The 25670-nt window shown below is 40.3% G+C and overlaps 1 protein-coding gene across 1 annotated transcript in view; it reads left to right on the forward strand.

The window, feature by feature from the left end:
• The window catches only part of WWTR1 (WW domain containing transcription regulator 1), a 124179-nt gene that overhangs the window by 54930 nt on the left and 43579 nt on the right, over positions 1–25670 (forward strand). The window contains exon 2 of the mRNA XM_030575794.1: positions 18184–18320. Coding sequence (XP_030431654.1) covers positions 18184–18320 — 137 coding nt within the window. The remainder of the gene's footprint in view (positions 1–18183; positions 18321–25670) is intronic.

Genomic DNA, 25670 nt, shown 5'->3' on the forward strand with positions numbered 1-25670 from the left:
CCTGCCGAGCAGGATTCTGTAAGGCTAATAGAACTTACATTTACATATGGATCAATCTAGATCAGCTGCATGGCCTCTTACAATCCATCGTGAAACAGTATTAAAATAATAATAAAATTGATTTTGCACTTCTGTCTTATCACTTTTCATCTCAATAGCTCAGTGCAGGTAAATATCACCATTGTACAAGTGGAGAGATTGTGGCACAAAGAAGTGAAGTGACTTGCCCGGAACCTAGAGTCCACATATCAAAACCACAAATATATTTTTACACACTTGTTAACTTCAAGCAAAAAAAGTTATTTTCAACAAAGTTTTCCTTCCTTTTTTTTTATAAATCTGTTTATAAAGGAATCAACAAACAAACAAGCAAATGAACAAAAAATGCAGATGCAATTACTGATTTAAAATAACACGCATTTGGAGTGGCTTGGAAAATCAGCTTTTAAGCAGTTACGTTTAGAACCACTGCACGATTGGAAAAATAACTTTAAAAATACATACAGGCACACAGAACCTGAAAAAGCAATTGTTAAAATGCTTAACATTTAGCATAGCTTAGTGACTGAAAAAACAGCTTCTTATAAAATGGCTTTTAATGTCAAAAACTGTTTTGCAGCTGGAAAAACAGCTCTGTATGTGGAATATTTATCATATAGTGCTGGAACAGGATCTCAAGGCATTTGAAAAGCTAATATCAGTACAACAATAATTTAAAAAAATAAAACAACTTGTTGACGTGGTGTAGCAACCTATCAAATGCTTGAATAAATCAACTCTCTCACAGCTTTTTAGTAGTTAGGATAGGCTAGATTGACTAGAGCAGTGCTTCTCAAAGCTGGTCCACCGCTTGTTCAGGGAAAGCCCCCGGTGGTCCAGGCCGGTTTGTTTGCCTTCCGCGACCGCAGGTTGGGCCAGTCGCAGCTCTCACTGGCAGTGGTTCGCCGCTCCAAGCCAATGGGGGCTGCGGAAAGGGCGGCCAGCACATCCCTTAGCTTGCCCTGCTTCCCGCAGCCCCCATTGGCCTGGAGCGGCGAAATGCGGCCAGTGGGAGCCGCAATTGGCCAAACCTGCGGACACAGCAGGTAAACAGACCGGCCCGGACTGCCAAGGGCTTTCCCTGAACAAGTGGCGGACTGGCTTTGAGAAGCACTGGACTAGAGTATAGTCTGAAAAAGAAATGGGACATCTCTCTGTCCACTGAGGATGCAGAAGGTACACTGTGCTGTTTTCCAATCTATCTGAGAGGGGACAAAGGCCTATTTAACTAAGAACTGAGATTTATTCTTTAGTTATTAGCGAGATGTCCCTCCTCCCCAGTACAGCATAACTTGACATACTCCCACTTGCCTGGCCTACGAGGAGTTTATCTTGCATTAGTATATTCAAATGAGATTTGAAAACAGATGGGGTGTTGATAAGGTAGAGTTATATAGGAAGGTTCTTTTGGGTGGAAGGAGCTGCAGAAGAGGACGTTCTCATACCCATTACTAATGGAATTTTCAAGGAGACATAAAGAAGGCCAACACTAGATGAGCAGAGGATACGGGGACAGGAGTAAGATGAGAAAATTCCTGTGAAATGGACTGGAGCAAGTCCCTGGAGAGTACTAAAAACATAGAAAGCTTTTTTGAACTGGTGAAGGATACTGTTTTGTATATGAAGTATTTGGAGTATTTGTATATGAAGTATTTGGAGTGATATGAAAGAAAGCTACTCCTTTGCTAAGAAAGAGAAGAACAGAGACTGTGGTGGTCAGTGGTGGATTTTTTAAGTGGGAGGGTGTGGGCAGGATCACATTTTTAGAGAGCTGTGAAGGTATCGGGGCAAAAGAATTCTACACAGTAAATAACAATTATTGTAAGAGATTAAGATGGGGACCAAATGATGGGAGAAGAAACTGAGTCAAGAGAGGTAATTTTCTTGAGGTTAATGGGTTATGTTAGAAATGTCTGGAGGTTTGTGGAGGAGAGACAAGGGAAAAGGGGAGGGGAAGTGAAGGAGAAAGTACTTATTGAAAGGGTTTTGGGGGGGAGTTTGGAGAGAGAAGACATCAAATATTTTGAAAAAAGAAAGTAAATTTTCTGATTCATTTTCTGTGTCTTGAATTGTTTATCCAAGTAATCCTGTTCTCTTCTTCCCATTGTCTTGAAAGTTGGCTTTGTGTTCAAGCACTACACTTTGTCCGCTCACTCTCATAATTAGGACCCCAACAAATTCATGGTCCATTTTGGTCAATTTCACAGTCAGGGATTTTAAAAATCATAAGTTTCATTATTTCAGCTATTTAAATCTGGAATTTCATGGTATTGTAATTGTAGGGGTCCTGACCCAAAAAGGAGTTGTGATGGTACTGCTACCTTTACTTCTGCGCTGCTGCTGGAGCAAGTGCTGAATTCATAGCTGAGATGCTGGAGAGAGGCAGCTGCTGGCCAGGAGTCCAGCTCTGAAGGCAGAGCCACCACCAGCATCAGTGCAGAAGTAAGGATGGCATGGTATGGTATTGCAACCCTTACTTCTGCACTGCTGCTGATGGGGCATTGCCTGCAGAGGTGGGTGCCTGGCCAACAGCTACTGCTCTCTGGCTGCCCAGCTCTGAAGGCAGCACTGAGGTAAGGGTGGCAATACCATGATCCTCCTCAAATAACCTTGTGACCTCCCTGCAACTCCCTTTTGGGTAAGGACCCCCAATTTGAGAAACACTGGTCTTCCCCTGTGAAGTCTGTATAGTATAGGGTAAAGGCACACAAAAGACCAGATTTCACAGTCTGTGACACGTTTTTCATGGCAGTGAATTTGCTAGGGCCCTACTCATAATTATTTACACTTATATCATAGTACAGCCTACAGGCCATCCAGGCCAGAGCCTCATTGTGCTAAGTGCTGTACAAACATATTGTAAATGATAGTCCCTGACCTAAAGCTCTTACAGTCTAAAGATCAGATATAACAGCTGGATGATATAAACAGGTAGATTGGAGATAGGGAAGACAGGATAACAAAAATAAGATGTGCACATCTTATTACCTTTAAGCAAATGGGTTGTCCTGTTGCCTTTAATGGGACTACTTGCATGCTTAAATGGTTGCTGGATTGGGGCCTAAGTGTGCCAAAGATATTAATTTAACTAAAAGCCAAAATATGAATAGTGCACCAGAAATTTTTCTTTCATTTTCTAAACAAAATAATATAAAACTAATTAGTAAAGGAGTGGAACATCAGAAGTATGTAAATAGCATTACAGTAGTTTTAGGAGAGCAACAACAAAAAATCCTAAATTGGTGTAAATTTGTTAAGTGTAAAAATAGTTATAATTTGCTTCCTCCTTGCCCCTTCAGTTGTGCAGTAAAGTCTACTCCCAGGTTGAGATCTGGGATGCCACTTTCTGTCTGGAGCAAAATTTTTACTGTTCTGTTACAAAACCCTGAAAATAAGACATCTAATGGAAACACTGACAAGGCCACTAACCACAGTGATACTTGCAGGTGCCACTATAATAAATGGATAAGGAAATCATATTATTTCTCTCTCCCTGTGACATTATATACTCCATGCCAGCTGAAATATTGATTTGCTGTTGACATTCACTTAATAAAATTAAATATTGCTTTTTCATATGATTCAGTGAATCCTTTCCTAGCACTGTTGTTAGATTAGAAAAAGGATTGGATAGACTTTCTTCATTTTCTTCTTAGAAATACACATGTGCATGCAAGAGCACACACAAACACAGAGAATTCTGTATAGCATTTGCTCAGCACCTGGTGAGGTGAGAGCCTTTGGACTTCCTTTTGGGTAGGGAGTGTCCAAAGAGCTAGCAGCAGGCCAGAACTTGTGTTGCAAAAGGAAACAACAGCTAGGAAGGTAATAATATAGGTTTCCTCCTGATCTGTACCCTAAATTGAAGTACTCTTATAGAAGACAGTTGCTGAAATGCCGGTAAATGAGAGGACTTCATACACATAAAAATAAACAAAACCAAACATCTCAACCTTGGGCTCAATCTTTAGAGATGGAGGCTTGCCTGAGTCTCAATCGCAGTAAAGTGCCTTTACACCACTCTGGCGATGTAAAGGGACCTTAAATAGGATTGCCAGGTGTCCGGTTTTTGACTGAAACACCCGGTCAAAAAGAGATCCTGGCAGCTCCGGTCAGCACCACTGACTGGACCGTTAAAAGTCTGGTTAGCGTGGGGCTGGCAGGCTCCCTACCTGGCTCTGTGTGACTCCTTGGAAGTTGCAACATGTCTCTCCGAGTCCTCGGCAGAAACGCAGGCAGGGGGGCTCCACGCACTTTGTCCCCGCCCTAAGTGCCAGCTCCGCAGTTGTCATTGGCCAGGAACTGCAGCCAATGCGAGCTACTGGGGAAGCTCCTGTGGATGGGAGCAGCGAGTGCAGAGCTACCTGGCCATGCTTCTGCCTAGGAGTTGGAGAGACACATTACTGCTTCTGGGAGCCGCCTGAGGTCAGCGCCACCTGGAGCCCACACCCCTGCCCCAGCTCTGAGGCTCCTTCCACACCCTGAACCCTTTATTTATGACCCCACCCTGGAGCCCATACCCCTTGCTCACCCCAACGCACTGTCCCAGCCCTGAGCCCCCTTCTGCACCCACACCCAAGCCCCTTAACTAACAACAAGAAATAAGTTATAAATTAAACATGGTGCTGTGTAATTCTGTCCCGGCTATATTCTGTCTCTGTCCCTGCAACTAGTTCCTATCTCTGAGGCCAAGTCTATACTGGGATTTTAGGAAACAAATCCTACTAGTGCTACCTCATGTTCTGCCATACCAGTGGGAACCCTACTGGACAGGTTTAACTGCTGTGGTAGAAATATCAAAAGCTGCTGGTGCCTTATCTTTATATAGGCTTCCCATCCCCATTGTTAGTGGTGGGAATTTTTCCTAAAATTCACTAGTCAGTCCTGAGTGTGACAGTCTGTGAGAATTCAGGAGAAGTGTGGCACTGGGGAGTGTCCTGCAGGAAAGTCAGGGAATTTTAAATGCTCTGCTGAAGCTTAACCCCTTATAGCACTCAAGAATCTGGACACTCTCAATATTAGTGCCTTACAGGATCAGGCCTGCAGCTTAGGTTTAGACAATAACTAGGGTGAAGAACATTTAAATTAGTACTTGGCTTTCTGCTAGTCATATGCATATACTTTGGTCATGCAAAGCGAGAGCCTTGATTGAATGTAGGCCTTCTGAATGTGAGGTGTGACCCACCTTGATCTTGAGAGAATGCTTGGTCAGCTTGCTTCTGACATTAACAGTTACTTAAAACAATGTCACTTAGAAAGAGGGAAGATGGTGATTAAAATGTATAATTTATAACAATCTGCCAAAAGTAGCAGCTATCGCTCTGGGGAGGAAAGAGCTGTTACCTTATTGCATGATAGAGTGGTTTATTTCAGAGCACGTTGGAGGTCACTGGCTGGGCAGTAAATGGAAGCTCTTAGTGCAGATATTTGCCGTATGTCTGTTCTGTGCAAATAAATTGTTTTCTAAAATAAGCTCCTGAAACACTAACATATTGAAGGCAGTTCCATTACACTCTAACTCCCTGATGTACAGTTACTCCTTCATTACTGGAGCCTTCATACTAGGGGTCATTGAACTTTTGTGTGGCTTGGATCTGGCTGTAATTTTACCAGAAATTGCAGTGTAGCTCAGTGAGTGAGATCACTAGACCACACTGTTGTGGCCCGAGGTCAGCTTTTTAAATTAAAAAACAAAACAAAAAACTATCCATTTATATAAAACTCTACCCACCACATGGTACAACACTAAAGCACTTGCAATTACTCTGAACTGAGAAGAGACGTCTTTTCCCCCCTCTTCCTTTCTTTCAGGGAACAGGAAGGAAAAAAACGTTGGGCAATGACTTGGCTCTGCTTACAGAGATGTAAACAGATTTCCCAATGTTTAATAATGGTTGTATAGCCGGAAGTGGATGACTGTTCTCTAGCACAATGTGAGCTGTCACCCTGTGAAGAGCAGTAAATGAGTCAGAACATGTGGGTTGTTGATGTTGATGAGTCATTAGCTTCTCTGCTTGCCTTAAAGCAGATTTACTTTGATGTGGCTCAGTCACAAAATCCACTCTTTTTGTCCCTGTGACAAACCTTTGGTTAAGAAGCCCATACGATTACTATAGTGATAGCCAAATTGTAAACTTGTATTATTTGATGTGACAGCACACTTGCAAAATAATAGATTTCAGATTAGTTCGTCCCTCCTCCTCTCCCCTTCGTCTTTTTCGATGACTAGGTTTGAATCTCGTGGGGCTGGAAAAAAAAAATCCATGAAATGGAAACCAGTGAGGTCAATTTATCATTAGAGTAGGTAATGGCAAAAGGAGGACTAACAGACTTTTCATGCTAGTGCTTGCTAATTTAAACTAACTGATCCCTCTTGGCAAGGCAGCAGTGGAACTCAGGGATTAGAGCCGAACAGTTTGAAAATATGATACATGAATTAGCTCAAAATTCTAAAGAGTTTTAACATTTTAAAGTGGGAAGCCCAGACTCAGATAGGAAACTTGTCACAAAGCACTAGGAGTTAGAGATAGAACAGAATCATAAAAATCGACTTTTGCTTTACCATGTTACAAAGATGGGACAGCCACTAAGATCCCAGAGTTCATGGGCATAGAGCTCATGTTTGAAGTCATGAATGGTAAAGCTCCCTTTGATGTCAGGGAGAGGAGTGTTAGCCCACAGCTGAGCATTTTTGAAAATCCTACCCTTGCATTTTGTCTTTTCTGTCTACTTATATGGCCTGCATCACTGTAATATGTGAGTGCCTCACAGTAATTTTGAAATAGAAATAACTTCTATTGATGAGAGAGACAAGCTTTTGAGTGGCTTGTCTCTCTCACCAACAGAAGTGGGTCCAATGAAAGATATTACCTCACCCAGCTTGTCTCTTTAACATCCTGGGACTGACATGGCTACAACTACACTGCCGAAACAAATCTTACCTCTTAAGCCTTGTCTACCCAAAAGAAGTTTTACATTATAACCTAAAGTCTAAATTTAAACCAATATAGTTATATTCCAGTATAAGTATCTGCAAAGGTGCTTTATCTGTATAACCATATGGGTTTAACTGGTAAAACTTTCCCACATCCCTCAGCCCGTGCCGCATCCTGCAGCCCCCATTGGCCTGGAGTGGCGAACCCGCAGCCAGTGGGAGCCGCGATTGGCCGAACCTATGGACGCGGCAGGTAGACAAACCGGCCCAGCCCGCCAGGGGCTTTACCTGAACAAGAGGCGGACCAACTTTGAGAACCACTGTGTTAATTGGTTCTGATATTGGAATGTCATGCATTGCCTGGATTCTCCTCTAAAGGAGTGTTTGAACTTTAGACTGAACACAAGGAGCTACAAGAAAGTTTGAAACCCACTCACAAAATTCCATGTCTTGCTCACCAGCCTTTAGCATAAAAGAGATTGCTGTGAATTGAAACTTGTCAGTTCTGATAACCAACAGGTCACTGCGATTAGTATAAGGCTCACCCTATGCAACTTTTTCAGTGTCCAACCTAGACCTTTCTGGTCCAGGAAACAAGACATTGGGCCAAATTCTGATTTCAGTTACCCTGGTATCAATCCATTGATTTCAATGGAATGAGGGGATGTATCTGCTTTTGCAAGGGCTTAGTTTGGTCTTCAGAAGGTTAACAAAAACTATCTAGAGAGCTGTGATTTATTGTTATGTTAAAAAACAGCACTGGATATGAGTGGAAAATGGACCATCTTCCTGTTTTCATACTTGCTGCTACCTCTCTAAATGCCATATAATTTTTTTTTTTTACAAGATCCTTTAGAGTTGGAATCTAATTTTTAGAGTTGGTGTTAGTTTTAAACCTGTACTGGTACTAGTTTTTTTTTCCCCTCTAACAATAACTCTTCACATCTAGTAATGTTAAATAAACAGTGTCTGTCAATCACAGTCTTTTCCTTGAATAATGGGATAAAAACCTGTCTGGTGGGCTTAGTTAAAAGTTCCAATAGTGATCAACAATTCCTTGATCTTGAGAATCACAATATAAATACCATACTTCAGCTCCTATATTAGAAACTCTGTCTTCATGTTTTTGAACGGAATAGATATGTTTGTACACTGCTAGATTGGCACCAATACCGGCAATTCAGGGCATTTGTGGCTTTTGGCTAAGGCTATTGAGAACATTTCAAATTTACATAGAGCATTCCTGGGTTTGTTTTTTTTTCATACAGTTGGATAGTTTTAAATCCATGAACCCTACATTTTTGGATCAATTTCTCAATTTTTTGGGAAGTTCAGAAGCCTTGTCACATGGCTATCATTGCTTTACTTCTCACATGTATAATTAAGGCACAGATTATTGTTGTCCATGTAAACAGGATAAAGTTTTTGAACAATACCAGTATTAGTTGCACTACAGTTTTGTGACTAGCTGCTTTGCATGGCAATTTGCAGAACATTTTTATCATCAGTTTTTTGTAAGTCTTTTTATCTGAGAAGGGTTTTATTGCAGTGACATGGCTTGTTTGATTAAACTTGTTTTACATCTTTAATTTACAGTTAAATGTGCAGATTGTGCTGATTTTTGTGAAGGATTGCAATAATATTTTCTAGAAATATTTTAGGTTAAAAATGATTCTTTGTTTATTTATATCAGATGTTGTCTGGTTTCTTCATGTTTCGTGCTGTTTTAGTCCTGACTGTACTAATAGCTAAGAAAAGGCACAAAGTTCACAGGAAGCAAATGGCAGAGCTGTTCCTTGTAATCCCTTGTGGGCAGGGCATCTTCAGTGGGCATATTTTAAATAACATGAAATGGGCGGAAAATTGGCTCATGATGCAAAGAGGGGGAAAAGACCTCCTTTACAGAACAGCAACTCATTTCATCCTAATTTGGTGATCAGAAATCAAGTGCTCTGACAGACAAATGTGACAAATGTTTCCAAAAGAACAGCTATCACTTGACCATGGCTTTTATAGTATATCACAGATAGTACTGGGGGATAGATGTATTAATAAAAACAAAGAGTTTCAATTCCATTGTTTTGTTGAAAAAAACAGTTTTACCTGTAAGCATATATTGTCTCATCCTAAAGTGCCTTAACATTGGAGCTTGGTCCCCGTGCGCAAGGTCTGAAATAGTCCAGGGCATTCTACAAGGCCAGTCTGTTTACCCAGGTTTTGAGAAGAGGAGAGGCATGATAAAGCCTGGTATTTACGGATGAAGTGGAGTACAGTTTGGGTTTGACTTTATTTCTTCTTGCTGATTTTCCTGTGTGGGGTGGGTAGAAATTGCTGGCATATTTAATAGTCATTTATTGTTTATATAATAATGCTTTTAAAGTATGTACAAATTACTAAGAGCTTGGGATAGGTACCTTTGTTATACACACGAATCAAAAGAAGTAAAATAAACATATAAATTGCAAATATTAATATCTTCAATACTGACTCAAGTATTGCAACCCTGTATGTGATCATTGCTTCTGGTCTGAGTGAGAAAAAAGTAATCATGTTTCTTAGTCTATTAGTGCCTGTTGCTTGCAGGAAATCATTGAAATGCAAGAATGCTAATTCTGAAAGGAATTTTGATAAGAGAGGAGGATTTTAAAGCTAGACATTTTAGTATTCTTGTGTGTTTTTCTTTTTGTTAAGAGCCCTTCCTATTGTACATAATTGGTAGCTGCAGTTTAAGGTTTCTGTTTTGTAGTAAGAATCACAGGCACGTTCTGACAAGTTATGGGTTACCTAATACAACTGGCTTCATAAATACTTTAACTTGTGCATGAAGTTCTTCTAAAGGAATGTATGCTTCCAGTTTATAAAGCTGTATCTGCCTTTGAAAGTCACTTAGAAGGAAAATTTAATCTGGCTTAATTTTTTTATCTTGACTACATTTTAAAGGATTGTAAAATAACTTGAAAGTGAAGAATCTATTCTGACATAAGATTAATTAAGATAGTATTTCAGTAATTTTTAAAGATTATGTTTTAATACATACTTATCCCTACTTGGGTAGTACATTTTCCCCCTATATGTTTGTTAGAAAGCCCAAATGCACAACCCTGATTAAATTTAATCTTTTTACTTGAATTTAGTACACCAGTTCACACAGAATGGTGGGCCTTTAAATAGAATTAACAGTTGCTATAATTACCCCTCAGCCTATTTAAAAGTAAATTGGACTATACACTGACTAGAGAACATTGCCAAATTTATTTTTATAACTGCATCTTTCATACAAACCATTTCTAACACTTTAGAGTTGGAGGTAGACTTGAAAGAGATCATTTCACAGAACCGGCTACAATTATTTTTATACTGACAGAAAGGGAAAGTGAAGTAGAATACAAGGAAAAAGCTGAAATGTTAATAGTGGTAAAGGCTTGCCTGGAGGGCAAGATGGAAAGATGAAATAATGGGGTAAGGGAAACATGAGTGAGGTGTATTGCTATAGCCTGTGATCAGCTAAGGAGAAAGTATTAAGGCGAGGCTTGAAAGGAAGTGACTCAAGTGTGTGATCTACAGTTGTGGAGACTTGGAGGGAGTAGGTTAAATGTGAAATGAAAAGTAAAAACAAACAAGCAAACAATTATCAAAGGTATAAAGACAGCCTCAAAACTACTTTTTCGTTTTGCTAAGGATTTTTTCTGCTTGGGGTTTATATTATTTCTGGCAATATCCAAACCTGACTTTAGAGCTTTTGGAGGAGTGGGATGGTACCATCACAGTAGGCTGTTGTGACGTTGGCAAACTAGGTGCTAGCTAATGCCACGGCCTCTTAGGCCTCAGTGAACACTGACAATTACATAGCTGGAAACCAGTGTCGCTCGTCAATGTGTTAGTATTGTTAAAGTAGATATTAGAGTTTTAAGAATGTATTTGGTGTTTCGATTTTAATGAAATGCTTGTAGGATGCTCCATGTATTAATCTTACATATAACACCTCTACCCCATGTTATAAGCTAATATTGTCTGTAACTAAAAAAGTATTTTCCCTAAAGCTCTCCACAGTCAGGAGAGAAGCATTACCAACTGTGAAACACTAGCTTACCATGACAGGTGTCACCTCCACTCCAACAAAAGAGGGTCCATAGACACCAGACAGGCCATTGTGGAACATCAGTGGACAAAAGACTTAGTTGATTGCTACTTCCACGCCTATGAAGAGGAGATGTCCACAGACTCTCCCATCAGTTTGAGCTCTGGGGGAAGAAAATAAAAATCCCTGCCAAGAAGAAATTGTTATCCCTTGGACTTCAGGAGGGGGCAAGACTTCTAAGCATAAGCAAGGGATCCCCGACTATTTAGCTTGGTTTAGCCCTAAAGGACATAGAGAGCTTGCACATTACAGCAGCTTCTATTACTTTTAAAACCTAAGCCTGTAAGTAATGCATGTGTGTGTTTACCTGCTTTAAGCTTGTAAATAACTCTATTTCTTTTCTTAGTTAATAAATCTTTAGATAGTTTATTATAGGATTGGCTACAAGCATTGACTTTGGTATGAGATCTCACATACAATTGACCCAGGATAGATGACTGGTCCTTTGGGACTGGAAGTAATCTGAATGAGGATGTGATTTTTAGTGCAAGGGGCCATCTATAACAAAAACAAGCTTGCCTGGGTGGCAAGATAGACCGGACCAAGGGGACTGACTGTGACTCCATGTTAAGGCTGTTACAGTGCTTGAGGAGTTCACACCTGATACTTGGTTGGTGAAATCTAAGTATAGAAGTCACACCCAGTTTGGGGTTTGTGCCTTGATTTGTAACAGTCTGTCTTGAGGTTGGCAGTCGCGTTTGTGAGCCATTCCAGATAGCTTGACAGCTGTAACCTGATTTGCAGCTCTCCCAGAGAAGAAGAGGCATCTGGAGTCTTAAGATGAGGGGTGGAGACTGTGATAACAGGAAGGTGGTGACAATTGGTCCGGAATAGAGTCCAGTGAAGATACTAGTGATGAGTCCTTTATACAGGGCATGGGGCACCCCCCTTCCCGTAAATATGCAAAAACACACACAGATAAGTGTGTGTGTGTGTATGAATTGTGAACACAGCAAATCTATAGCAGTCTTTTATCAATTTGCTGTGTTTCCAGTTCATATTTAGTAACAGTGTCAGGACATTCTTCTCCACCACTTCTGAGACTTCTGCGCAGATTATGCACTCAAGATCTGAAATGAGGCAAGCCACAAGGATTTTGAGGGGGGCTGGAGTGCTGGATTTACCACTCAGGCCACAGACTGAAGTGATTGTAGAGCACTCTAAAGTGTTACAACAGGTTAATGAATATTTACATAAATTAGACATATTCAGGTCATCAGGGCCTGATGAAATTCATCCTAGGGTAGTTAAGGAACTAGCTGAAGCAGTCTTGGAACCAAGAGCTCACAGAGGATGGGTGAGTTCCCAGAGGACTGGAGAAGGGCGAACATAGTTCCTGTCCTTAAAAACAAGAACAAAGAGGGCCTAGAGAATTATAGACCAGCCTAACTTCAGTACCTGGAAAGATACTGGAACAAATTATTAAACAATGTGTAAGCACCTAGAGGATAAAAAAGTTATAAGGATTAACCAGTGTGGTTTTGGCAAGAACACATAATGCAAAACCAATCTAATTTCCTTCTTTGACAGGGTTATTGGCCTAGTGGATAGGAGGTAAGCAATAGACATGATACATCTTGATTTTAGTAAGGCTTTATACACAGTCCCACATGACATTTTCATAAGCAAACTAAGAAAGTGGTCTAGATCAAGTTACTATAAGATGGGTGCACAAGTGGGTGAATGAAAATACTCAAAGAATAGTTATCAATGGTCAATCACTGTCAGACTGGGAAGGGCATATCGGTATCCTGCCTGGGTCAGTCCTGGGTCTGATATATTTTCAATATTTTCATTAATGACTTGGATAATGGAGTGGGGTATGGATCTAAAATTTGCAGATGACATGAAGCTGGGAGGGGTTGCAAGCACTTTGGAGGACAGGATGAGAATTCAAAATGACCTTGACAAATCAAGAATTGGTCTGAAATTGACAAGATGAAATTCAGTAAAGATACGTGCAAGTATATGTAAGAAGGAAAAATCAAATGCACAACTACAAAATGGGAAATAACTGGCTGGGTGGTTGTTCTGCTGAAAAGGATCTGGAGATTATAGTGGATCACAAATTGCATATGAGTCAACAATTTGGTGCAGTTGCAAAAAATGCTAGTATCATTCTGGTGTGTATTAACAGGAGTGTTGTGTGAAAGACATGGGAGACAACTGTCCTGTTGGCGCTGGTGAGGTCTCAGCTGGAATACCGTGTCCAATTCTGGGTGCCACATTTTAGAAAAGATATGGATAAATTGAAGAGAGTTCAGAGGAGAACCAACAAAAATGAGATAAGGGTTAGAAAACCTGACTTACGAGGAAAGGTTAAAAAGTTGAGCATGTTTAGTCTTAAGAAAAGAAGACTGAGGGTGGACCTGATGAGTGAGGTTGCGAGTCTTTCACGGAGGTCACAGAAGTCCGGGATTCCATGACTTTCCAGAATCTCCATGACTTCCGCAGCTGCAGCCACACTGTCCGCTGGTCCGGCATCCCTAGGGCCAGCCACACCGGCCACTGCTTGGGCTGCCCTGGAGCAGTGGTCTAGGAGTAGCAACAGTGCCTCATGGCCTCCTCCCCACACAGCTGGAGAAGTGGCAGTCAGGCCATGGTCCTCCCCACCCCAGGAGCAGCAGTGGGGCCACAGGCCACCCCCCAGGAGCAACAGTGACCACTAGATCACCCACTCCAGAGCAGCCGCATCTGCTGGAGTGCCCCCCCCCAGCACCTAAGTTTTAGTTAGGGGTATTTTTAGTAAAAGTCATGGACAGGTCACTGGCTGTGACTTTTTGTTTATTGCCCATGACCTGTCCATGACTTTTACTAAAAATAACCGTGACTAAATCATAGCCTTACTGATGAGTCTTCAGATATGTTAAGGACTGTTATAAGGAGGACTGTGATCAATTGTTCTCCATGTTCACTGAAGTAATGAGCTTGATCTGCAGAAAAGGAGAATTAGATTAGATATTAGGAAAAACTTTTTCTAACTATAAGGGTAGTTAAGCTCTGGAATAGGCTTTCAAAGGAGGTCGTGGAATCCTCATTATTGGGGGTTTTTAAGAGCAGGTTAGACAGATACCTTTCAGGGATGATCTAGGCTTTCTTGGTCCTATCTCAAGGGGTTTGGACTTTCAAGGTCCCTTCCAGCCCTACATTTCTATGGTTCTGTGAAAATTGTAGTGGACTTTTAATCATTTTTATTGCTCTTCTCTGGACTTTCTCCAGTTTGTCCACATCTTTCCTGAAATATGGCACCCAGAACTGGACTCAATACTCCAGCTGAGACCTAATCAGCACTGAGTAGAGTGAAAGAGTTACTTATCGTGTCTTGCTTACAACACTCTTGCTAACACATCCCAGAATTATGTTTGCTTTTTCTACAAGAGTGTTACGCTGTTGACTAATATTTAGCTTGTGATCCACTGTGATCCCCAGATCTCTTTCTGCGATTCCTAGACAGTTATTTCCCACTTTGTATGTGTGCAACTGATTGTTCCTTCCTAAGTTGAGTACATTGCATTTGTCCTTATTAAATTTCATCCTATTTACTTCAGATCCATTTCTACAGTTTGTCTAGATCATTTTGAATTTTAATCCTATACGCCAAGGCACTTGCAACTTGGTATTGTCCACCAACTTTATAAGTGTAATCTCTATGCCATTATCTAAAATCACTGATGAATATATCGAACAGATCCAGAATGAGAACTGATCCCTGTGGGGCCCCACTCAGTTTGCCCTTTCAGCTTGACTGTGAACCACTGGTAAGTACTCTTGGGAACAGTTTTCCAACCAGTTATGCACTTACAACCTACATAGAGCTACTGTAAGGTATTTCCCTAGTTTGTTTATGAGAAGGTCATGTGAGACAGCTTCAAAAGTCTTACTAAAATCAAGATATACCACATGTATCGCTTCCTCCATCCACAATGCTATTAGGTTGGTTTGACATAATTTGTTCTTGACAAATCCATGCTGACTGTTATTCGTCACCTTATTATCTTCTAGGTGTTTGCAAATTGATTCCTTAATTATTTGCTCCATTATCTTTCCGGTTACTGAAGTTAAGATGACTGGTCTGTATTTCCCCGGGTTGTTATTTCCCTTTTTATAGATTGGCACTATATTTTCCCTTTTCCAGTCGTCTGGAATTTCTCCCGTCTTCTGTGACTTTTTGAAGATAACCGCTAATGGCTCAGATATCTCCTCAGTCAGTTCCTTGAGTATTCTAGGCTGTGTTTTATCAGGTCCTGGTGACCTGAAGGCATCTAATTTGTCAAAGACATCATGAGGCCTTTTTTTAAACAACTAACAAAATCATCCAAAGCCCAAGATTTGGTGGTGATGGGGGACTTCAGCTATCCAGATATATGTTGGGAAAATAACACCGTGGGGCACAGACTATCCAATAAGTTCTTGAACGGCATTGCAGACAACTTTTTATTTCAGAAGGCTGAAAAAGCTACTGGGGGGGAAGCTGTTCTAGACTTGATTTTAACAAATAGGGAGGAACTCGTTGAGAATTTGAAAGTAGAAGGCAGCTTGGGTGAAAGTGATCATGAAATCATAGAGTTTGCAATTCTAAGGAAGCGTAGAAGGGAGTACAGCAAAATAGAGACAGTGGATTTCAGGAAGGCAGATTTTGGTAAGCTCAGAGAGCTGATAGGTAAGGTCCCATGGGAATCAAGACTGAGGGGAAAAACAACTGAGGAGAGCTGGCAGTGTTTCAAAGGGATACTATTAAGGGCCCAAAAGCAAGCTATTCCACTGGGTAGGAAAGATAGAAAATGTGACAAAAGACCACCTTGGCTTAACCACGAGATCTTGCATGATCTAAAAAATAAAAAGGAGTCATATAAAAAATGGAAACTAGGTCAGATTACAAAGGATGAATATAGGCAAACAACACAGGAATGCAGGGGCAAGATTAGAAGGGCAAAGGCACAAAATGAGCTCAAACTAGCTATGGGAATAAAGGGAAACAAGAAGACTTTTTATCAATACATTAGAAGCAAGAGGAAGACCAAGGACAGGGTAGGCCCACTGCTCAGTGAGGAAGGAGAAACAGTGACAGGAAACTTGGAAATGGCAGAGATGCTTAAAGACTTCTTTGTTTCGGTCTTCACTGAGAAGTCTGAAGGAATGTCTAACATAGTGAATGCTTATGGGAAGGGGATAGGTTTAGAAGATAAAATAAAAAAAGAACAAGTAAAAATCACTTAGAAAAGTTAGATGCCTGCAAGTCACCAGGGCCTAAGAAATGAATCCTAGAATACTCAAGGAGCTAATAGAGGAGTTATCTGAGCCTCTAGCTATTATCTTTGGAAAATCATGGGATACAGGAGAGATTCCAAAAGACTGGGAAAGGGCAAATATAGTGCCCATCTGTAAAAAGGGGAATAAAAACAACCCAGGAAACTACAGACCAGAGTTAGTTTAATTTCTGTGCCAGGGAAGATAATGGAGCAAGTAATTAAGGAAATCATCTGCAGACACTTGGAAGGTAGTAAGGTGATAGGGAATAGCCAGCATGGATTTGTAAAGAATAAATCATGTCAAACCAATCTGATAGCTTTCTTTGATAGGATAATGAGGTTTGTGGATAAGGGAGAAGCAGTGGATGTGGTATACCTAGACTTTAGTAAGGCATTTGATATGGTCTCGCATGATATTCTTATCAATAAACTAGGCAAATACAGTTTAGATGGGGTTACTGTAAGGTGGGTGCATAACTGGCTGGATAATCATACTCAGAGAGTAGTTATTAATGGTTCCCAATCCTGCTGGAAAGGTATAACAAGTGGAGTTCCTCAGGGGTCTGTTTTGGGACCGGCTCTGTTCAATATCTTCATCAATGACTTAGATGTTGGCATAGAAAGTACGCTTATTAAGTTTCCAGACGATACCAAAGTGGGAGGGATTGCAACTGCTTTGGAGGACAGGGTCAAAATTCAAAATGATCTGGACAAATTGGAGAAATGGTCTGAGGTAAACCGGATGAAGTTCAATAAAGACAAATGCAAAGTGCTCCACTTAGGAAGGAACAATCAGTTTCACACATACAGACTGGGAAGAGACTGTCTAGGAAGTAGTACGGCAGAAACGGATCTAGGGGTTATAGTGGACCACAAGCTAAATATGAGTCAACAGTGTGATACTGTTGCAAAAAAAGCAAACGTGATTCTGGGATGCATTAAGAGGTGTGTTGTAAACAAGACACGAGAAGTCATTCTTCCTCTCTACTCTGCGCTGGTTAGGCCTCAACTGGAGTATTGTGTCCAGTTCTGGGCACTGCATTTTCAAGAAGGATGTGGAGAAATTGGAGAGGGTCCAGAGAAGAGCAACAAGAATGATTAAAGGTCTTGAGAACATGACCTGTGAAGGAAGGCTGAAGGAATTGGGTTTGTTTAGTTTGGAAAAGAGAAGACTGAGAGGGGACATGATAGCAGTTTTCAGGTATCTAAAAGGGTGTCATCAGGAGGAGGGAGAAAACTTGTTCACCTTAGACTCTGATGATAGAACAAGAAGCAATGGGCTTAAACTGCAGCAAGGGAGATTTAGGTTGGACATTAGGAAAAAGTTCCTAACTGTCAGGGTAGTTAAACACTGGAATAAATTGCCTAGGGAGGTTGTGGAATCTCCATCTCTGGAGATATTTAAGAGTAGGTTAGATAAATGTTTATCAGGGCTGGTCTAGACAGTATTTGGTCCTGCCATGAGGGCAGAGGACTGGACTCAATGACCTCTCGAGGTCCCTTCCAGTCCTAGAGTCTATGAATCTATGAATCATTGTGAGTGCCACCATTTGTCCAAATTTGTGAAGGTGATCCATACGGAAAGGTAAGCAAAGTGATGTCACAGCAGATAGAAGACTGGAGGGCTGCAATTCATTCAAGAGTAAAAGTAAAGGACAGCATTATAGGTGTTTATGAATGGGTTGGGGTGAATCGAGAAGGATGGATAAATGAAGGATCTGAGGAACAATTGATTCCTTTTATGGCACCTATGCTCTGACAATCTGCATAGTATGCTTGAGATTTTCCTTTTAAATTGATCACCCTTTCTGTCCCTTTTGCAGTCATATTGAAAAAATTACAACATGGCAAGACCCTCGAAAGACCATGAATCAGCCACTGAATCATATGAACCATCATCCTGCAGCGACTTCGACACCAGTGCCACAAAGATCAATGGCAATGTCCCAGCCAAATCTGGGTAAGTATTGCAAGTCATTTCCTAACTGGAAAAAAAAAGAATGGAACTGGCTGTTTATTATACTACACCTTTACCTCGGTATAGCGCGACCGGATATAACACAAATTTGGATATAACGTGGTAAAGCTCGGGGGAGGGGAGAGGGGGGCCTGCGCACTCCAGTGGATCAAAGCAAGTCTGTCTATTATTTCTTTCTGTAATCTCAGGAACAAGGGAATAACAACATTGTTACTGCTTGAGATAAGGTTCTGACATTGTCAAGAGGCTTTTTGTTTTGGAACCTCCATGGCAAATCCCTTTTGTGGTATTGAGGAGGACAGAAAAAATATATCACCCCAATACTTTTCCATTCAAGCGTGCTATAAAAAATACCTTCACCACCACTATATTTTATCATTTCAAAGCTGCAGTACAAAGTTCTGGTAGAAGAAATCTGCCTTGAGCCTTTTCTCTATCTGATCATTGCATGTATTAGATTGTTAGATTCTTCAGCAGCAGTTGCTTAAATGCTTTCAGAACAAAGCTATCCTATTTACATTGATCTATGTCAGGTGGAGGGATGTGAGAACCACTTACAAATGGAATGGATTTTAAAAGAAACAGTTTAAATACTAGATTTTCAATAATGAAAAAAACAATCTGAATACTTTTGCTGAATGGCTTGGATACTTAGGTAGGTGCTGAGTCAGCAAAACACTTAGGAATGTGCTTAACTTTAAGCATGTGCTTACGGTAAGTCCTCTCGATTTTGCTGAATCTGAGCCTTAGTAAATATAACAGCCATGAAGATTTAAGAGGAAACTAAAAATGGAAATAAAAACCTTCCTTATATGCTTAAGAAATAATAAGAATAATAATTAATAATTCTTTGGATTTATATTGCACCTTTCATCTGAGAATCTTAAAGTTCTTTACAAAGGTTAGTAGTATAACTTCTTTTACACATGGAGAAAATGAAGCACAGAGAGGTCAGGTTTCTTGCCCAAGATCAGGCAGTTAGATCAAAGAGGTCTGGTTGCGGGTATAAACCAGATTTTAGTGGAGAGCTGGCCGCTGAGTTTGTGTGTATATGTTCTCTGCATATGTAATTCAGCTGGGATCTCTTTTCACACATTGAAAAGACTCCAGAAATCTTTTAAGTTGTAAAGAGTCACCTATGGCAGCAATACAAAAGATATACTCATTTTCATGTTTTTTTATAATAAGTACTTTACTGATGACTGGCCCCTACCTAGGGTAAATCACCCCACGCTCTCACCACTTGTTTTTTTCCTAACAACTGTCACTGCTTGGATATTTACAGTACAAAGCTGTTACTGGTTGTGCTATGCAAGTCAGTGGACAGTAGCAGATGTGTCATGAGAATGGACATCTGAAGAAGAAACCTGAATAAACTCCAAAAGGCTAGTGAGTCACATTAAATGGTAATACCAACACTTTGCTTTGTGCATATTATTTAAAATCACAGCTGCCTGTGGTTCGCTCTGTATTCATAGCAATCCTAAAATAAAGGCTCAAAAGGAAAAAGATGGGACATGTTTTTCTTTTGCTCATGTCAATCCTTTAGCTGGTGTTGCCACCTTTATCTTCACCATATAGTACCAAAAAAAAAAAAAAAAGGAGAAAACCCACACATTATAACTTTTAAGACAGGATTTCCCCAAAGATTTTGGGGAAAGGCAGAGAGTTATTAAGTAGTGATTTAAAAAAGAAAAGAAAACAAAAAAAGTATTTTTAAATTAAAGGTGTTGTGGGAGGGGTCTTAATGAGGATTCAAGAGATTAAAAATGAAAGCCAGGTGGGGCACCGCCCATTGGTTTAGTTGGGGATTTCTCCTTGAAGGGATTTGGATGCCATAATATAGTGAAAGGAAAATACTTTGGGTCAAGTTCATCCCTGGGACAACTCCACTGACTTCACCTTCAACTACTACATACACTTTATTCAGACTCCCACCCCCACATATTTTGGAGCAATCTTTTCTGTGTTTGTACAGGGTCTAGAACAATAGGATCCTAGTCTGTTATTAGATCTAGACACTACTGCAATAGAAGTAAAACATTAATTTCCACAGTGTCAACATTAATTTAATCAATTTGGTGATTTCTTCAACACAAATTACAGGGGTTTTACTGGGCCTAACTATTTCTTGGTGAGATGGTACAGCAAGTCCTTGGGAGTTTTGGCTGCACAGTAGGATAACTCTTTTCTTTCATCCGCTCTGTATCAGGTTCTGTATCATGATTTCTGGTTTTACAATCAAGTACTGATCTAGATAGACCACTGAAATGTATGTGTTAAAATCCTAAAAAAGAAAACTGTATTAACTTACTAAATAAGAACAAGAAAGCATTTTATTTAAAAACAAAAACAAATAATTCAATTTAGTCTAATTCAGGGGTAGGCAACCTGTGGCATGCATGCCGAAGGTGGCACACAAGCTGATTTTCAGTGGCACTCACATTGCCCAGGTCCTGGCCACCGGTCCAGGGGGCTCTGCATTTTAATTTAATTTTAAATGAAGCTTCTTAAACATTTTAAAAAGCTTATTTACTTTACATACAACAATAGTTTAGTTATATATTATAGGCTTATAGAAAGAGACCTTCTAAAAACGTTAAAATGTACTACTGGCATGTGAAACCTTAAATTACAGTGAATAAATGAAGACTCAGCACACCATTTCTGAAAGGTTGCCGACCCCTGGTCTAGTTGGAAAGTGTTCATACTTACAGAGACTGCAAAATTCTGATTTGAACCTTCCCCCCCAAAACTTTCACCTATCCTCATGCAAACACACTCTGGATACTGAAGGTACACATAACCAGTTTTCAGTTCCAGATCAGGTGTGTCTATTTTGAAATTATTTTTGCCAAAAGAAAATGACATGTCCCTTTGCTATTTTGTGACACTACCAGTGTTGTTATAAAACCTGCTTTGTTGGGTTCATGTCAGACATTTAAATGATCAGTTTGCTGGAATAGTACGCTAGCCCCTGAGCCAGAAGCTATTGTGCCAACATCCTACCAGACATCACAGGAAAAATGAAAACTGGATAACAAGATAAACCACCCTTCTGGCGATAGTCGGTTCCTAACCTTTTAGCAAAAGCAGTCTACGCCTCTGTCTGTTGCCTTTTTCAACACTGTAGGAATTAAAAAATAAGTTTTTCTTTTGAAGATATGCCACCTACAAGCAAGACGTTTAAGTATTCCAGGTCTGAGTCCTGGTCTGCACTTCCAATTACTAACATGTGTTTTTCTTGCTATGCTTCTTGTGATGATATGGAAAATGTGGCCTGTTTTGTACAGCTTGTTGTACTGGTTTATAACGTCCCTTCAGCTATATTTTCTATGAAATGTGCAAAGGCACTTCTAAACCTTTTATTAAAAGCAAATAGTGCGACTAAATGATAGCACATCCTAATATGCTCGTGGCTTTGGCCATAGAGAAATCTATAGTGAACAGTCATTGAAATTTGAAGACAGACTTTAAGGAATCTGCAGCCCTTTTCTTTGCCCTCCCCCCCTCTTTTAACTATGGTTTATGTGGTAAATTTATGAGCTACACATCTGCGGTTTCATGTAGCTTTACCAGTTCTGATGTTCTCACTACCTTTTAAAGGTTTGTTTTTATAAATGCTATTTAATATAGAAAACTGAAGGCATTTCTCTCTTTGATGGATCTTGTTAGTTCTAGACATACTCATGTAAAGCCAATATATGCTTGTATGCTAGGTCAGATTAATCCAGGATACAGCCTTCTTTGTTAATTGTATATTATTTGTTTGTATTATTTCTTAATAAGTTGCCCCAAGTGTTTAGCTCATGGAGATCACACTTTAGACTGAGGTTCCATTTATAAATAGTTAATAAATTATTAATAGATTGTTATATACTCAGACAAATATGATGCTTACAATGTATATCACACATTACTTACATCTGTATCATGCTCATTACATCTATTAATCAGTTATTAACCTTTTATAAATCATTTCTAAACGGAACTTGAATATAAATTGTGACCCTGATGGGATTATTTGAAACTTGGAGTTGTAAAGAAATATGATCTGCAGTGGCCTTAATAGCAATCCCTGGAGTAAGAGGGTTGTTGAGTATTGTTTTAGACTGTATGTAGGCAAGTATTTTTTTTAAAGTAGACCCTCATGAATGTTTGATTTCTTTGTATACTGTGCATCATGCAACACACAGAATCATTTAGATTTTCACTCTGGTTCCTTGGAGCTACTTCGGTTGGATTACTGTGGTGCATATGTACAACCCTTACTGAAGTTGCTGAACACAGTCTGGCCTTTACTTAAATATTGCACAGATTTATCATTATGCAAATTGTTTTAATATGTAATGTAATGAAAACACACCAGATGACTTGCTTCACTTTTTGATATAATTCAAGTTGTGTTTATATGGCTGAGTAGCTGCTATTTAGAAAATTAGGCTAAGTTTCAAAGAAGTCAGTGGGGCTCAGCATGGGTACAGGCACACAGCTGTGTACCGTCAGCTGCAGGACTGAGGCCTTACTACAAATGCTAGATACATTTGGAATAAATGACTAGTAAAAGAAGTCAGTCTCTATTTCTGTCTTTAATATTCTATTTAGAATTTTTGATTAATCCTTCCAAAGATGCTTAAATACAGAAGGTCATAGATGAATGACAGTACATTTTGCTTTTTAATCACCTTTTTAAAATTCTTAAGGATTTTTCTTGCTTAGTTATCTAAGAGTCCACTTTATTATGAATATCAGATATTCAAGCATGGGCTTCCCCTAACATCTGTGACCTTATTCAAGACATAGCTTTGCACCTTTCTGACATGGTATATTGTCATTTGCATCCTTATGTTGCATACATCCCAGATATATTTGGAGGACTGTTTTATCTTCCCATAACTAGTGCTCCCATAAGGGCCCCATCAAAATGTAAGACAGTTCAGTTGTGAATGCTGCCCTCAGTCTGGAGCTTTTGTATTACCCACCAATTAAAATAATTACTGTGATAAATTAATAGTTTTGTCTATGTAATGACTAGAATTCTTACATGGCTCAATCCTTTCTGACCCACTGGAACTTTTTTGGTGCTCTGAGTTTGAAGGGCTTCGTAATGCAATGCTCTGTCCAAGAAAGGTGAAGCTGAAATGTCCTGTCATTCAGCCATTTGTATAGCTCCCTAATGAAATCACCACTCCCAGTGAAGTTCCCACAACTTTCTTTGAGCCATGTCTTGAACCCCCAATTTTATCATTCCTGTACAGTTTTTGAATTTTCATGAGTGCAGATGGTCTTTTCTTCCTCTACTCCCAGTTTAAAGTGAAAGAGTAATTTATCTTCTTTTGTAGAGCTAAAATACTTCCCAGTGAATGTTGCTAGTTGGCAGAGATCAGTAACAACTGCTGTAGCCTGCTTTTTTCTAAATAATTTGTGGTGAGGATGTCAGCATAACTTCTACTCCCATACAAGGAACAGTGGCATTCATTGCCCTAGAATCCCTAATGGTTGCAAAGGGCATTATGTGCACACACAAGGTCCCCAGCCACAGTGCTTGGGCAAAAGGCCTGTTTTGATGAGGGAACCAGTTGGCTATGAGGACTCTGAGGATGGATAGTTTTGCAGACAGGCTACTATCAATGACTTTGTAAAGCAGTGTTTCTCAAACTTGGGATGCCGCTTGTGCAAGGAAAACCCCTGGTGGGCCAGGCCAGTTTGTTTACCTGCCCGGTCCGCAGGTCTGGCCGATCGTGGCTCCCACTGGCCGCGGTTCACTGCTCCAGGCCAATGGGAGCTGCGGGAAGCGGCATACGCTGAGGGACATGCTGGCCGCTGCTTCCAGCAGCTCCCATTGGCCTGGAGCAGCGAACCGCGGCCAGTGGGAGCCACAATCGGCTGGACCTATGGGTGGGGCAGGTAAACAAACCGGCCTGGACCACCAGGGGCTTTCCCTACAGAAGCAGCGACCTCAGTTTGAGAAACACTATTGTAAAGTGTTACAATTCTTTTTTCTTTTTGACTAATAAAATAATATAGTGGCATCTAAATGCTCTTTTCGCTTGCTTTGTTCTCGCAGTGATATTCCAAATGTTTCTAACTGGGCAAGTGAGGAGAGGGATAGTTGTTCCTGAGTGATTCCTGTCCTTCCTGTATGAGAACTCAGAGTGTTTTGGAGGTAATTGTATATGTGCCCTGAGGACCTTATGATGATAGCAATCTATTCTCTCAATCCCCCTGTTCAACAGTGCTGGCTAGTGCTGTGGAACAGCTTATCCACTATCGGAGATTGGGAGGTGGCTAAGGTCCTGGTAGATGAGGTTCAACCCAGGAAAAATGGAGGTGCTTTTATAGAATGGCACAGATAATATTGGCACCCTCATCTGAGAGGATATGCTTACCATTGGCTATCAGATATACAACCTGGGGGGGGATTGATTTTTTCTTTTCAGATGTGGACTTCCCCATAGTCATCCTTACCTTGGCTAGTTTAAGGCTGGACCTCTGTAACTTGTTCTACATGGAGCTACACCTCAAGGCTATTCTGAAAGTACAACTAATACAGAATCTGTGTGTTTATCTTCTAAGTGGAGCGTATTATACCTATGCTCCATGATCTGCACAGCCTTAAAACACAAAATCCCATAATATTTATGGGCCTGCCTTCCTCAGAGACCATGTCTCTCTTTATGAATTCACAGTAGTGAAAGTAACCAAGGTGCTCCAGCTTGTACTCTTCCATTTTGAAAGAGAAAAGCTGATGGCAGGTCTTGTTCAAGGAGGAGTCCTCACATCTTGATTTTTTTTTTCTGCTTTGGTCTGTCAGAGCCTAGATTTTATGACCTTCAGGGCTTACTGCAAGGCCCAATTGTTCTATTATGCTTTTTCTAGAGGACAGGGGATTATTAAGTGGGGTCCTGGGGTTGATAGTTTGGGAGAAGTTTGGTGGCATTTTGTCACTTTGTCAATGTTTTTGGGTTTAATTATTTAGGTGTTCCATATACGTATTCAGAGAGTGTTATTAAAATGTGCTGATCAATCTAAATAAACTAGTAAAACAATAGTGCCTTTGGATGATCCCATCATTATCTCTAGCGCGCTAGACCATCCTCTGTGTCTCTTTCTTCACTGTTGGCAATCTTAACAGCAGCAGCACCCCCAGAAATGGAATTCCTGCCTTACCCTCCCCACATGGAATTTTCCTTTTCTGGCATGCCAGACAGCTTATATGCCTCAGCAATCTTTGCCCTGAGATGTGATTGATGGGTGCAAGTGCAAAAGCTGCAGTCGCATACAGGCTGTCTGGCAGGCCAGAAGTGTCAGCGAGATGAAGCAGAGAGAACT

Source organism: Gopherus evgoodei, chromosome 9 (assembly GCF_007399415.2).
Source record: "Gopherus evgoodei ecotype Sinaloan lineage chromosome 9, rGopEvg1_v1.p, whole genome shotgun sequence".
Lineage (NCBI taxonomy): Eukaryota > Metazoa > Chordata > Testudines > Testudinidae > Gopherus > Gopherus evgoodei.